Genomic DNA, 15,415 nt, shown 5'->3' on the forward strand with positions numbered 1-15,415 from the left:
TTAAATCTTGAATTTAAGTCATAGAGACGAATAAATCTTTCTTCCTTTCTTCCATTTCGTTTAGGGGACGATCGATAATTTCGGTTATTATTCTCATCATTTCGTCTTTCGCAATTACTCCTACATCTTTTATCTTCTGTCTTTTACTTGTTTCAGTCATTGAACTGCGGCCTTGCTGGAGCATGCGCTTGCCTTGAAAAGTGCAGTCGAACAAATCGATCTCAATACATATTTATTATATATTTTTAAAGTCTTGTATATATTCTATCGGTTCCTTCTGCCGGACCACTAGGCTATGGGGACGTAAGCAATCCAAATGCCGGTTGTCAAGCGATGGTGGGGGAACACACGCGCGCGCGCGCAGCAAATTTTTCTTGAAATTTTAGCAATTTATTACACAGCACAATTATTTTGGATTTATTACACAGCGTAATTGTTTTAGATTTACACTCCAGAGAATATATTCATAATCCAGTGAAGCGAACCAGGATTTACCCATCAGAAAAATTACAGCCGGATTGCTCAGTCTTAGCGATCCTTGATGCATCTTACTACTTGATGTGGTTAACTGGAAGCTGGAATACACCTGCGAGCTATTACACCTCCCTCCTCGATAATTTATCCCTATATACTCAGTGTACACAAATTCTAAGAATGATTATTGTGGTTAACAAAACTGGTTTTGCATTTTTATTTATCTAATAAATTGTTTTTTAACGGTGGGACTTGAAGTAGATAATGGTATAAACAATGGTAGTAGATCTGGGCAGAGGGCCAATAGTTTTTGAGATGAAAGAGGAATTCAATTACATCGATCTCCAGTTCTTGACTGGTACTTATTTTATTGAAACATATATAAGACAAAGCCGACCTCGGCAGAATTTGAACTCTGAACGTAAAGAACTAGAAGAAAACGCTGCTAAGTATTCTACCCGTCTTGGTAACGGTTCTGCTAGCTAACACGCCAAGAGAAGTGCTCAACGGCATTTTGTCCGTCTTAACGTTCTGAGTTTCAAATATCGCCACGGTCGGTTTTGCCTTACATCTTTTTCGGAGGCGGTAAAATAAGTACCAGTTGAACGCTGGGGGATAAAATTGCTGGCCTTGCGCTAAAATTTGAAATCATTATTTATAGATTTCTCTCATGGCAGCGAGCTGGTTGAATTGTTAGCAAGCCGGACAAAAATACTTATCGGCATTTCGTTCGTACTTACGTTCTTAGTTTCAAATTCCGCCAAATTCGATATTGTCTTTCGTTCTTTCGGGGTCGATAAAATAAGTACCAGTTAAGCACTGGAATCTGTATAATCGACTTGTCCCTTCTTTACCATACTTCAGGCCTTGTGTCTATAAAAGATAGGATTATAACTTTTTTTTCTACTTCGAGTTACAGTTAAAACGATTATATTTCATATCCCTTGCAGTCTCTAAATTCTTATGAGGCAGTTACTTATCTTTTCTCTTTTACCTGTTTCAAGTCACTGGACTGAGGCCATGCTGGGGCACCGCCTTGAAAATGTTTTAGTTGAATGGCGCGACCCCAGGACTTATTCTTTTAAGCCTAGTGTTTATTCTATTGGTCTATTTTGTAAACACACCAACACCGGTTGACAAGCGGTGGTGGGGAACAAACGCAGACACAGACAGAAACACACACACACACACACACACACGACAGACTTCTTTCAGTTTCCGTCAACCACTCACAAGGATTCGGTCGACCTGACTATAGCAGAAGACACGTACTTAAGATATCACATTGTGGGACTGAATCAGGAAATACGTAGTTGGGAAGTAAACTTATCACACAGCCACACCTGCATCTACAAAGTGGATGACTTTAGCATCATTGTTGTAGCGTACGTGCGGAACGCCTCGTTGGCTGCGTGAATGATGACTAAAGCCAACTCACGAGCATTTAACCTTAATACTTATTGCTGGATATTTACAGTGGAAGATACTAATAACACAGTTACTCACTGGTATATTTCGTTGACTATTTAGAATAAAAATATTAAGAATATTATTGCCGAGTGGGAGGAGAGAAAACTGCCGTATCCATAAAAGCTGCTTACAGAACATTGCGTGAATGTTCCGAATCGGTCTACGCAAGAGTCCCAAGCTGCCTGCTCGAACGCCAGAGGTCGTCTGCCTGGCAAGAGGTGAGGCGTGTGAACCAGTCGGCCGCTCTATGGGGGTTAAATTTTAGAATATCCAAGTGAGCCATATCACGCCACAGCTAATTGGTCGATCGATCACGTGAAACTGTGATGGTCCAATCGTGGTGCCTAACCTAGTATCTAGCGGTTAGGGTTCGAATCTCCGCTACAGTACTATCAACATGGGGTCCAGTGAACAGGAAAAAAATATGAAAGAAAAGGTAGAGGTGAAGGTTCAATGCTGTGAGCCACGAGTTTGGTCCAATGAATCTATTATTCGTTTCATATAAAAAAAAGAAAAAAAAAACGTGGAATGGATTCATTTATCACTAATTTATCTATCACTGTCTTTTTTCTTATCTTTTTTTTTTTTGAGCCAACCAACCGTGATACGTATTTCAATAATCAGTCGGTGGCAGAGAGCTAGCAAAAAAAAAAAAAGACGAAAATGTTTTACGTTGTTCGTTTCAGCCCTTCACGTTCCGAGTTCAAATCCCGTCAAGATCAACTTTGCTTTTCATCGCTCCGGGATCAATAAACAGAATTGTGCCCATCAAGTACTGGAGTCAATGATATTGACTACTCCTCTCCCTCCGACCCAGCACGATTACTGACCTTTTGTTAACATCAAAAACCATTTCAATAAAGAAATTCACTATAAAAAACCCCAAAAAACTAGCAAATGAAAGGGGGAAAAAAAGTGCTGCTGCTCTAAATCTCCCTAATCCTAATCAGGTTCTGATTACTTTTTTTAATTAAAAAAAAAATTGATCTGAAATCAAAAATATTTTCCGAAATTGTTCAAACCTTTTATGTTCCAAATATAAATAGAAAAAAAAAAAAAAAAAAGAAGTTGGTACCAATTGCTACGATGTGATTGGTCAATCATTTCTGGAAGCAACGATAATTTCAAGAAACCAATAATTTATCTTGTATGTTATTACCTCCGCCTTCGCCAATGCGTAGGTATTGTTTTCAGTCGTGTTTGTTTGTCCTTGGAAAAGATATCTCAAGAACCACTGGATGGATTCGGATGAAACTTTCAAGGATGTTTGGCCTCATGACTGGCACGAACTGATTAGATTTTGGGATCGATCCGGTACCGGACAAGGATTCTGGATTATTTGTTATATTTACTTTACATGATGCATTACGATCTTAGGTTGATTGTCAAGTCTTTCTCTGATTATCTCCCTTGAAAGCACGCTCATGGTTTCCACGTAAGTTATGGTGGCGTTGCTATTTCCAAAGTTTTATTTTCGTTTCTCTATTATTAATTTTACTCGCGTTTCTATCTTAGTAGAAACTGATGGATAAAGAAATCAAACTACATAAGCAAACGGCAGCAAAACCGTTCGGAAATTAAATAACACTGACATATGCAGTAACAATAATAAATTTAATTTATCCTCGACAATTTTTAGTTTTACCAATTTTGAATATATCGCTCCTGTTTAAAATCTCTTACCTACTTGACAATTGCATTTCTTGCTCAGCCTTGAATGAAGCTTTACTTCTTGGACTCACGTTTTTGTGCGCAATGATGTTGTTAAACCTCCCTTAACAGCACCGTATACAGGTCCTTTCCGCTTTCTTTCACGCGCAGATAAATTTTTCCCTATAGATCTTAATGGTCGTAAAGACACTATATCAGTGGATAGACTAAAAAAAGGCCTTCATAGAGAAAATTGTCCCTGTTCCCACTGCAGACGACACACACACACACAATATTACAAACATGGCACGGCTCGTACACCCAATTTCATATTCCACAACCACCACTGAGATCGATCAGGTACCTGACAAGGATTCTGGATTATTCCCCCCCACCTTTTTTTACTTAATAATATATCTTGTGTCTACAAGCACTCGTCGGGCTCTGGGCACATGGTTTGTTCTATTTGAAAAACAAGACGCCTAACAACGTGTTTCTATAACAAGCAACTATTAGTATTTCTTATTTTAATACACTGTACATTAAATGATGTTTATTGCTCTCTGAATGGAATATTATTATTATTAATTAATATTATTAGTATTATTATTATTAGCTTTACCTTAATGGAACAGTAAACTATATGTGTATATACCTATGGTGTATTATTTAATACACCGTATTATTTAATATACATTTATTCGTTTGTGTCGTTCAAATACATGCCCCAAGCCACTATGATTTTTTTTTTCCGGATGGGAAAGCCTTTCATTTACAGATGGATACCTGAGCAATTTAACTAAACACGTCTTTATGTCTTTAGTGGGAAGCAGACGACAATGTCGGAGCGTTTTGCAGACGATAACATTGTTGCTCGTTGTTTTGGGCTCGTGTGAGCCTAAGAATGTAAAAAGACTACTAAGGACGTTGAATTAACTAAATATTGTTTTCGTGTTATTCACAGGCCCTGTAATTTTGAAAGGAGCAGGTCTGTCGATGCTATCAACCCCAGTACGTGACTGGTACTTAATTCTATCGAGTTTGAAACGATGAAATGCTAAGTTAATTTCGGCGGCATTTGAACTCAGAATGTAAAGAATCGAAACAAATGAAGCAAAGCATTTATTCCGACGTTCTGTCGATCCTGCCTGCTCCATTCGCAGAGGATAAATTATTCGGAGTAACTAAGTATTACAAGTAGAAAGAGGGGGTGGGGAGATAGACAGACAGATAAATAGATAGATAGATAGATAAAGAGGGGGAGAGAAGTATAGAATAACATGGAGAGCGGGATAGATAGATAGATAGAGAGAGAGATACAGAATGACATGGATAGATGGATGGACAGACAATTAGACAAACAGATAGATAGATAGATATAGACAGAGAATGACAGATCAACATTTTAATTGTCACTATGTGTGTATGCTTGCTGCAGAGAGAGGGGGGAGGGATAGATAGCTAGAAAGAGAGAGAGAGAGAAAGAAAGAAAGAAAGAGAGTGGGACAGAGATAGAGAGACAGAGAATGATAGAACAGCAGTTGACTTGCTACTACCACTCACTTGATTTGTATGTGAGTGTGTGTGTTAGCAATAGAAAAGAGAGAGAAAGGCGGAGAAAGAAAGAGAAAGAGAAAAGAAGAAGAAAAGAAATATCCTGTGACCGCAACTCTCGTCCTTTCTCACTATCCTCCCCTTCCCCCACTTGCGCTACGCGAAAGGGAATTCAACTTGAAAATTATTATATTAGGTGACAGGAAGCGTTAATTTAATATTGATAGATATACGTAATTATTTTATTAAATAATGAGAGGAAACATTAATCATAGTCAGATACTCACTGTTATTTAATTAACTAATGTCAGGAAGCATCAAGTATTTATAAGCAAACCAATGTCTTTTTGTTTTCATTAATATAGAATTTATATAGTAAAGTGAGCAGTGATTCATAATTTATATCTCTGTTATAAAAATGATATCAATGAAATACGTTTTTCCCAACTATTTTATATTTTCTTCGTTGCTGAAATGGTTCGTTAAACTGATTTAATGTTTCCGAGAACAATTGAAAAGAGTTGAGCTGAAAGAACCGATAGCACACCCGACAAAATGCTTAGCGGCATTTCGTTCGTACTTACGTTCTTAGTTTCAAATTCCGCCAAATTCGATATTGCCTTTCATCCTTTCACGGTCGATAAAATAAGTACCAATCAAATACTGGACTCGATTTAATCGAGTAGCGCTCTCCTAGCATAATTCCAGGCCTTGTGCCTATAGCAGAAAGAATTATTATTATATCGCGAGATCGTGGTTTCGATTTTTAGACTGGGTGGTGCGTTTTGTTCTCGAGCAAAAACACTTCATGCCAACAGAACCAGCAGACGACACGAGGGAGTGAGGGCCTCGACGTAATTCGTCGACATGCTAGAAATAGCAACCAAATCTTCGTGTAGTTAGTTGGACGCAAGGGAAGATTTAGTACACATACACTCGTTTATCACCGATAACATGATGTACTCAATTGCGAACCATGTAACGCTTTTTAGGAATTGATTTATGACAATTCGTCGATTCTGCTTGTACGTATTTTTTTGCAAAGGTGTATGTAACTTGTACCCATCAACATGGGAGCAGTGGTTCTCAACCATTTTTTACCGATGGATTCCTTTGATTCCTGTTTTATTCTACTGGCCCTTCATAGCTATTCGATATTTGAAAAAATCCTATTATATTTTAATAATTAAACATTATTCGGAATTGTATTAAAAAATTGTCAAAATAGTTTGCGTTTTGTAGAAGTATAATTAATTTATTGCTCATAAATTTTAACAACGAAATCTTATTTGGACTCGCAAATGGACTCTGGTTCAGAACCAATATTGTACAGAAAAGTGTATTTTCTGGAGGGGTTCGAGAAAATACGCGACGGTACGGTGGAAGCTTTGCCGCTGTGAGTCGCAATTTTGGTGTCAATGAATCTACCATTCGATTTTACAAAGGGCGTAGAGATGATTCATTTATCACTGCTTTTTTGACGCCAAACTCCTGCAATAAACGAGGATAAATGTATAAGGTGAAAAAAAAAACCAAAAAAAAAAACCCAGTGGTGAAATGTTTGAGTGTAAACAATTGAGACGATTGATATCAACAACAGACAAATGAATTACTGGAATCGTCACTAACTCTGTTGTATTCCATGGAGATTCTGTCTTTGGATATACTTGTATCAAATTCTTGGTTAACTGTTGTTGTTTAGGTATGATCGACCAGGGCTTTGTACGAGCAGAGACGTGTGTGTGTGTGTGTGTGTACTTCTGCATATTTGCTCGTGTATTTTAATGCCTGTATATTTCTGAGTGTATGTACGCCTATGTGTGTACGTATATTTGTATATGTATGTGCATGCGTGTGTATGCATGCATATGTACCTACGTACGTACGTACGTATGTGTGTATCTCTGTGTGTGTGTGTACTTCTGTATATATGCGAGTGTATTTATGTCTGTATATTTCTGAAGGTATGTACGCGTATGTGTGTATGTATACCTGCATATATATATATATATATGTGCATGCGTGTGTATGCATGCATATACGTATACGTATGTGTTTGTTTCTGTGCGTGCGTGCGCGTGTACCCTAACACAGCACACAGCGAACTGTAGCCAATACAATAGTCTTCCCAACGGGTCAGCAGCGAGATCAAAGAAATTTGTTTGATCTCGCCCCCCGTGCACTTTTTAATCTTTCCTGTCTCATGATTTCCTATTCTTTCAACTCTCTCTCTCTCTCTCTCTCTCTCTCTTTCTTTCCTTCTGTCCCCTTACTTTCTCTAACTACCATTAATTATCTGTCTTTCTGTCCTCTCTCTTTCACTCTATCTTTCGTTCTATCTTTACACACATCAACAGTTAGTCTTTCAATCAATTCTGAATGTACTCGCACATACCATCACCAGTATATGCAATAGACATGGCGGCGAGGTGGCAGAATCGTTAAACACGCCGGGCATTTCGTCCGACTTTACGTTCTGAGTTCAAATTCCGCAAAGGCCCACTTTGCCCTTCATCCTTTCTAGGTTGATAAAATAAATACCAGTTGTGTTCTGGGATCGATGTAATCGACTTACTACCATCCCCATCCGAAATCGCTAGCCTTGTGCCAAAATTTGAACTCAATATATTGAATAGACAAGGTAGCAAGCTGGCAAGGCTGGGCAAATAGTCAACAGCATTTCGTCTGTCTTTACGTTCTGAGATCAAATTCCACCAAGGTCAACTTTGCCCTTCATCCTTTTGGGGACGATGAAATAAGTACCACTTGATCATTGGGGTCGATGTAATTGATTTGTACCCTCCTCTGAAATTGCTGGCCTTGTGCCAAAATTTGAATATAATTATGTAGGTTCAGAATTGGCTGTGTGGCTATGATGCTTGCTTAGTTACCATGTGGTTTTGAGTTCTATCCCATTGTGCAAGTGTCTTCTGTTCTATCCCATTTGGGCAAGTGTCTTCTGTTATAGACTGGCCCAATACATCATGAGTGAAATTGGGAGATGGAAACTGTATCGAAGCTCATTGTGAGTGTGTGTATGTGAATAAGTATGTATATATACTGTAAAAATTTGTAAAACCTTGCAGGGATTCTCTATTTGGGATGAACATATGCCAAACAAAACACATATACTAAAGTCTTGTGAGTGGATTTGGTGGACGGAAACTGAAGGAAGCCCGTCGTATATATGAATATATATATATATATGTATGAATAATAACAATAAATGGAGCAAAACGCATATAAATAAAAGTTCCTTTAATTCCTACATATGTTTCAAAATATATGTGTGCACTCCTCCAAAGAAGTAAGAACTGCTGGAATTCCACATATATTCATCGTCAGGGAACCAACATATAAAAGCATGACAAATGCGAAATGATGAGGTAACTTACGAGCCATAATATTACATGGCCAAATAAGTGACCGTTAGAAGTAAGAACGCTTGTTTACATAAAGTTAGAAAGGAAGGGGGCTGTAAACGTAATGCTAAAGGTTTAAATTAAGTAATTAAAACGGGGGAGGAGGGCAAAATAGATCACAGTAAAGTAAACTAGAAGTCGTAAGCTAATTGCTAAGTCAAAAGTGGAGGAAGGGAGAGAACCAAGAGAGTTCTTCAAATATAAAAAACATTTTCTCCTTAAGGAAAAAACTAATATGTATGTATGTATATGTTTGTATGTCTGTTTGTCCCTCCCCACCACTTAGCAGTTCAGCAAAAGGAAACAATAAAATAAGTACTAGGCTTACAAAGAATAAGTCCTGGGGTCGATTTACTCGACTAAAGGCGGTGCTCCAGCATGGTCACAGTCAAATGACTGAAACAGATAAAAGAATAAAAGAATACATCGCCATCATCATCATCATCATCATTATTTAATATCCATTGTCCATGCTGGCATGGGTTGGACGGTTTCATCAGGGCTAGTAACAACGACCAAGAAGCAAGCTAGTGCTACACTTAACTATTAAATTTCCCCACAGCAAGCAACCCTGAATTTTTTCTCTTTCGTTTTTCTTTTTTTTTTATATTTTTTTCATTTTGTCTTTTGGGTCTTTTTTTGCCTTGGTTGGTCATTCTAATAATCATTAACACAGCTATGTCCTGAAACAGTGCAAACTGCTTAGCAGTGCACTCGGACATGTCTTTGTCGCTTAAGGATGTCGTCTTAGTAAACATGGAAGCCTTCAGCTTGGTATAATCTGATTAACCGTTTTTGCAAGCATACCTGATCAAGAGAGAGAGAGAGAGAGAGGAGGAGGGGAGAGAACTGGTCTAAGGGATACACTCTTTCTATTCCTCCCTCTCTCTCTCTCTTCCCCCTCTCTCTCATTCTCTCTCTGTCTCTGGTTCTCTTGTTTATCCAATCTCCTTCATCCTCTCTGTTAATATCCCAACTTTGAACATCACACAAAACACCTACGGTCATGGTCACTATTTCAGTTAATCGCCTATGTCAATATAAGCACATATCCATAGAAATATATTTGTGTGTGTATGTGTGCGTGTGTGTGTGTGTGTGTGTGTGAAAATGTACAAACATAACACATTTATATATAAATAGGCACTTATATAGACACACACATATACTTACATATACACATACATGCACACACACACATATATATATACATATATGTATATGTATACACATGCTTATATGCTTAAGTATGTATGCATATATATATATATATATATATATATATATATATATATATATATACATACACACACATGCTTATATGCTCAAGCATGTATTCACACACACACACATATATATATATATATATAACTTTCTCACACATATATATATATATATATATATATATATATATATATATATATATATATATATATATATATGTATATATGAGTGTATCTGTGTGGACACACACATGTATACACATATATTTGTATACAAATATGTATATATGCATACATATATATACATACATACATACATACATGCATACGTACATTCATACATATATATATACACATACATATGTACATATATACATACATACATATATACACATACATGCATGCATACGTACATACATACATATATATATACACATACATATGTACATATATACATACATACATATATACACATACATGCATGCATACGTACGTACATACATACATACATACATACATACACACACACATACATACAAACATATATGTATGCATATGAACGTGATTAGAATCAGTCAAAAGCAATCCTACATCCAAAGAACATTCCTTGTTCAATAACTGACTTGTGATGGCAGCCAGTATTCCATCAAATCTCAGCCAGAATTTCAACAAAGATGGTTATGTCACAGGAATTCCTGTGCTGACTCAAACAGAAGTAAAAGAATTAGTACACAATTTCAATGCACTAGAAAAAGAAATTGGTAAGTAATTTGGTTCCAGATCCTCTTATTTTATTTAATTATTTATTTTTTTGCTTCAACTGAGCCATGATATTTCTCTGTATTATCATATATATATATATATATATATATATATATATATATATATATATGTATGTATGTATGTATGTGTGTATGTATGTATGTATTACAGTTCTATATTTAAGAGATGAGGAATTATTTACATTATTTACATTTGACGGATATTTGTCCTCATCTTGTTTGTTGTTAACACAATGTTTCAGCTGATATACCCTCCAGCCTTCATCAGGTGTCTTAGGTAAATTTCGAACCTGGGTTCTTATTCCTAAGGTATTTTTCAAGGTTGTTGTTATTATTATTATTATTATTAGTCAAAATGAAGAGCGCGATTTTAGATGTTTTATTTTTTGAACAACATTTCGACAGAACGTCTGTCTTTCTCAAGTTCAAACCAAAAGGTGATTGAAAATTCAAAATTTCAGAAACCAAACGTAAACTATGAACGTGAGTAATCAGCGTCCATACGTTGTTCAATCACCTTTTGGTTTGAAATGTTGTTCAAAAAATAAAACATCTAAAATCGCGCTCTTTGTTTTGACTATTTACCTTCGTGAAGAGTTACGTCAATCCTTTTTTAAAAATATTATTATTATTATTATTATTATTATTCAGGTCACTGTCTGGAATGAAAGAATAGGTGCAAAGAATTAACGTTTGATATGCAATGTAAAGCAAATTGCGTATTCTAATTGTTTCGATATCTTTTATATTCTTCAGGTAAAGAAAACTCGCAATATTCTTTACATAATGTTCACACCAAACTTCCCTGGGTGATGAAAATGGCAGCTCACCCCAATATCTTACACCCACTGCGCGCCATACTTGGTGACAATATCTTTGTGCTGGATTCCCGCTTCATCTGCAAATACCCTGACAAAGAAAATTCACGGATGGATGGTGCCAAGCAATATGTTGCTTGGCATCAAGATGTAAGGTAAGAGATTCCACTGGGTAGAAATACAGTGGAACTTCAGCTTGCAAATTTAATTTGTTCCTGAAGCCTGTTCATCAACCGATATGTTTGTAAATCGAACCTATTTTCCCCATAGGAACTTCAAGAGAAAGCATGGTGGATTCAAGCACAGATGTGCACCAGAGCAAAAGCTGGACAGCAACTGAGGCTCTCCTGCTTTTTGTTGGCAATCATTGTTGGTAGCATGTATGTTCATTATTCAAGACACCATTGATCCCCTGAGGCATTTTATGTTCAAAAAATTGTTCATAAACTAATTTGTTCATGAAGAGAGGCATTCATAAACCAAAGTTACACTGTGTGTATGTATATATATATACACACACACATATATATATAGAGCCATTCTAACAAATATATATATACACACACACATATATATATAGAGCCATTCCAACAAATATATATATATACACATACATATATATGTAGAGAGAGCCATTCTAACAATGCGTCCTGCCCTAACTCTTCGAAACGCTTAGTTTTAGAATGGTGGCAGCTGATGAAGGAAGTCTTCTCTATGTGGCCTGTGTGTCTTCTGTGCTCTGTTTATGTTCTGTTTCTCATTTTGCCCACATTTTCTTGTGACGTCCTGTACCCAGATATGCATCTATATATACATGTAGATGTAGGTATGTACATACATGTACATATATATGCATATACTCACATATTATTTGTAATATATATATATGTATATAAATTAAGAAAAGGAGTCAAATGCAGGTGGTATTCAAATTTCTATACTTCTAACATATGTAATATCATTGGCACTTATGTGAATTTTTGCTACCCTGGTAACTATTTATTTATTTTTTCCGTGTTATTTATACACATTGAAAACAATACACATACATTTATACATATATACATACATACACATATATAATGTGTGTGTGTGTATGTATAATTGATGAAGGAAACAGAAGATGGATTTGACATTAGTGTATATATATATATATATATATATATATATATATATATATATATATATACATATATATATATATACACATATGCATGTAAAAATGTGTATGTGTGTGTGTGCATGTGTGTGTTTGTGTGTGTGTGTGTGCATATTCCAACCTCTAACTCTACTAGCCTTATATATCTGTATATGTATATATGTGTATATGTATATGTGATAGGCTGCTGATGATGAGGATTTGGCATTTAGCAGAGTCCACTCTATTTCAAGCATTTGGGGTTGGTTACTGGTTTGGGGGTTATCTTCATAACCGGTTCTTTCTCCCTCTGGGCTTAGATACCTTATAAAATGTAACGGGCACACTGTGCTCCTTTCTGATTTAAAAATAAAATAAAATCAAAAAAAAAAAGAGAAATCGAAGAGCAATTTCTGGTAAAATTTACTTTTCATTGCTTCAGAGTCAGTTTAGGTTTTTGAGAAAAAAACTGTTCAAATTTCTTTTGACAGATATTGGGGAGTTGACGGAGATGTAGTAACTGCATGGCTTGCCGTTGATAAAGCTGACATTGATAATGGTTGCATGCAAGTTATTCCAGGTATGTAGACAGTTCAATTTGATTCTTAATCCGATATGATGTCTTTGACAAGTAGAATAAGAAGCCTAGAATTTTGAGATATTCCTGCAGACATTTCTTTCTGTGTCTTTTCTTTTTCTGAATTATTGCAAGGAATTATAGAATTCTTCAACCGTTCTACTCAATGTAATTCTTGTAGATGTTTTTCCTCTTCGGATTCCAACCAGTTTCGATGTTCTGCCTTCAAGAGAGGATTTTGGACGATCGAGCAGATATATTTTCTTTTACTTGTTTCAGTCATTTGACTGCAGCCATGCTGGAGCACTGCCTTTAGTCGAACAAATCGACCCCAGGGCTTATTCGTTGTAAGCCTAGTACTTATTCTATTGGTCTCTTTTTGCCGAACCGCTAAGTTATGGGGACATAAACACACCAACATCGGTTGTCAAGTGATGTTGGGGGGACAAACACAGACACGCAAACATATACACACACATACATATATATGTGTAAAGCACCCACTACACTCTCGGAGTGGTTGGCGTTTGGAAGGGCATCCAGCTGTAGAAACTCTGCCAAATCAGTTTGGAGCCTGGTGCAGCCATCTGGTTCACCAGTCCTCAGTCAAATCGTCCAACCCATGCTAGCATGGAAAGCGGATGTTAAACGACGACGATACTGACCCCCTCTACACACGTACCATACTTGCTACAATTTGGTACTTATTTTATTGGATTGCTAAATCATGTTTTCATCGTAGAACAAGGATTCTCAACCGGGGTCCATATAAAATTTTGTTCCTAAAATTTATCTCCAATAAAATGATTATACTCCTACAATACACAAAGTATATCAATATACATATATGTATATATATTTATATGTGTGTGTGTGTCTTTGTGTCTGTGTTTGTCCCCTCACCATTGCTTGACAGCTGATAGTAGTGTGTTTATGTCCCCATAACTTAGCAGTTTGGCAAAAGAGAACCGATGGAATGAGTACTAAGCTTACAAAGAATAAATCCTGGGGTTGATTTCTGTGGTTAAAACCTTTTAAGGCGGTGCTCCAGCATGGCCACAGTCAAATGGCTGAAACAAGTTGATGAGGAATATAGTTAATCTTAGAATACAGCATTACCAACCACCTCTGAAGGGCATGTGGTGTTAGTTAACTGGTCTGTTATCCAATACCCAATGTGGAGTTGGTTGGTAAGATTACCTGAGATGGATCTATAATACGTTAAATATATTCGTGTGTGTGTGTGTGCGTGTGTAGCTTTGGTACAGTTTCCATTTATAAAATTTCACCCACAAAATACCAGTCGACTCTGTGAGTGGAGCAGAAGACAATTTGTTCGAGTGAATGATTGATAATGCATGAATGCACTCAACAACATCACTGAACTGGATCTAGTCGGATTTAGTTATGTAAGTGTTTCATAGTCAGTACAATGGCTTAGAAAACTGCTGCGTTCACTTTCAGCCATTTTATTACTAAATGTTATTATTCGGCAAAAAAAAAAAAAAAAAAAAAAAAGAAAGAACGGAATTAGTTGGTGAGCAAGACTGAACAAACAATAGGCAGACTTCTGCTGCTGAGATTTATATCAGACTATTACATTCAAAGTACAGATCCATGAACTGTCGAGTCAGATGCTTTACAATTAAATCTAACTTTATTTTAATCTGTTATTCATATCTGGTTTGCAAGACTTTTTATGTGAATTGAAGCAAATTTTGGTGTGTCTAGGGAGAGTCATTATGCCATTATTAACACATACATTGGTTCAATTGCGCTTCTTTATTATCAGTCAATTGGTTAAACATCCAACTAATTAATTGATTGGTTAAACAGTAAGTCATTTGTTTTGTTGTTGTTTGTCAAAGGTCTTTCATTGCTACTTGCAAATAAACAATCAATAAGTTAGTTGGATATTTAACCAATTGACATAATTACTTTCCCTAGACACAACAAAATTCAATCTGTTAGTTCTCCTAAAAAACATATCATCATCATCATCATCGTTTAACGTCTGCTTTCCATGCTAGCATGGGTTGGACGATTTGACTGAGGACTGGAAAGCCAGATGGCTACACAAGGCTCCAATCTGATTTGGCAGAGTTTCTACAGCTGGATGCCCTTCCTAACGCCAACCACTCCGAGAGTATAGCGGGTGCTTTTACGTGCCACCAGCATGAAGGCCAGTCAGATGGTACTGGCAACAGCCATGCTCAAAATGGTGTATTTTACGTGGCACTGGCATAATCTCGCTCGAATGTCTTTACACATGCCACCGGCACAAGTGCCAGGAAAGCGACACTGGGC

At 36.6% G+C, this 15,415-nt stretch overlaps 1 protein-coding gene across 3 annotated transcripts in view; it reads left to right on the forward strand.

Annotated features, from left to right (window-relative positions):
• Positions 1-15,415, forward strand: part of LOC106875445 (phytanoyl-CoA dioxygenase domain-containing protein 1 homolog) — a 58,263-nt gene that overhangs the window by 40,697 nt on the left and 2,151 nt on the right. For 2 of the 3 annotated variants that reach the window (XM_089340080.1, XM_089340081.1), the window contains exons 3-4: positions 11,332-11,548; positions 13,023-13,111. In XM_089340080.1, coding sequence (XP_089196206.1) covers positions 11,332-11,548; positions 13,023-13,111 — 306 coding nt within the window. Of the gene's footprint in view, positions 1-10,366; positions 10,555-11,331; positions 11,549-13,022; positions 13,112-15,415 lie in introns of those variants that run through there. The other variant, XM_089340082.1, reaches the window with a different exon arrangement.

The sequence above is a fragment of the Octopus bimaculoides genome, chromosome 23, assembly GCF_046866305.1.
Source record: "Octopus bimaculoides isolate indiv1 chromosome 23, ASM4686630v1, whole genome shotgun sequence".
In the NCBI taxonomy this organism is placed as follows: Eukaryota; Metazoa; Mollusca; class Cephalopoda; order Octopoda; family Octopodidae; genus Octopus; species Octopus bimaculoides.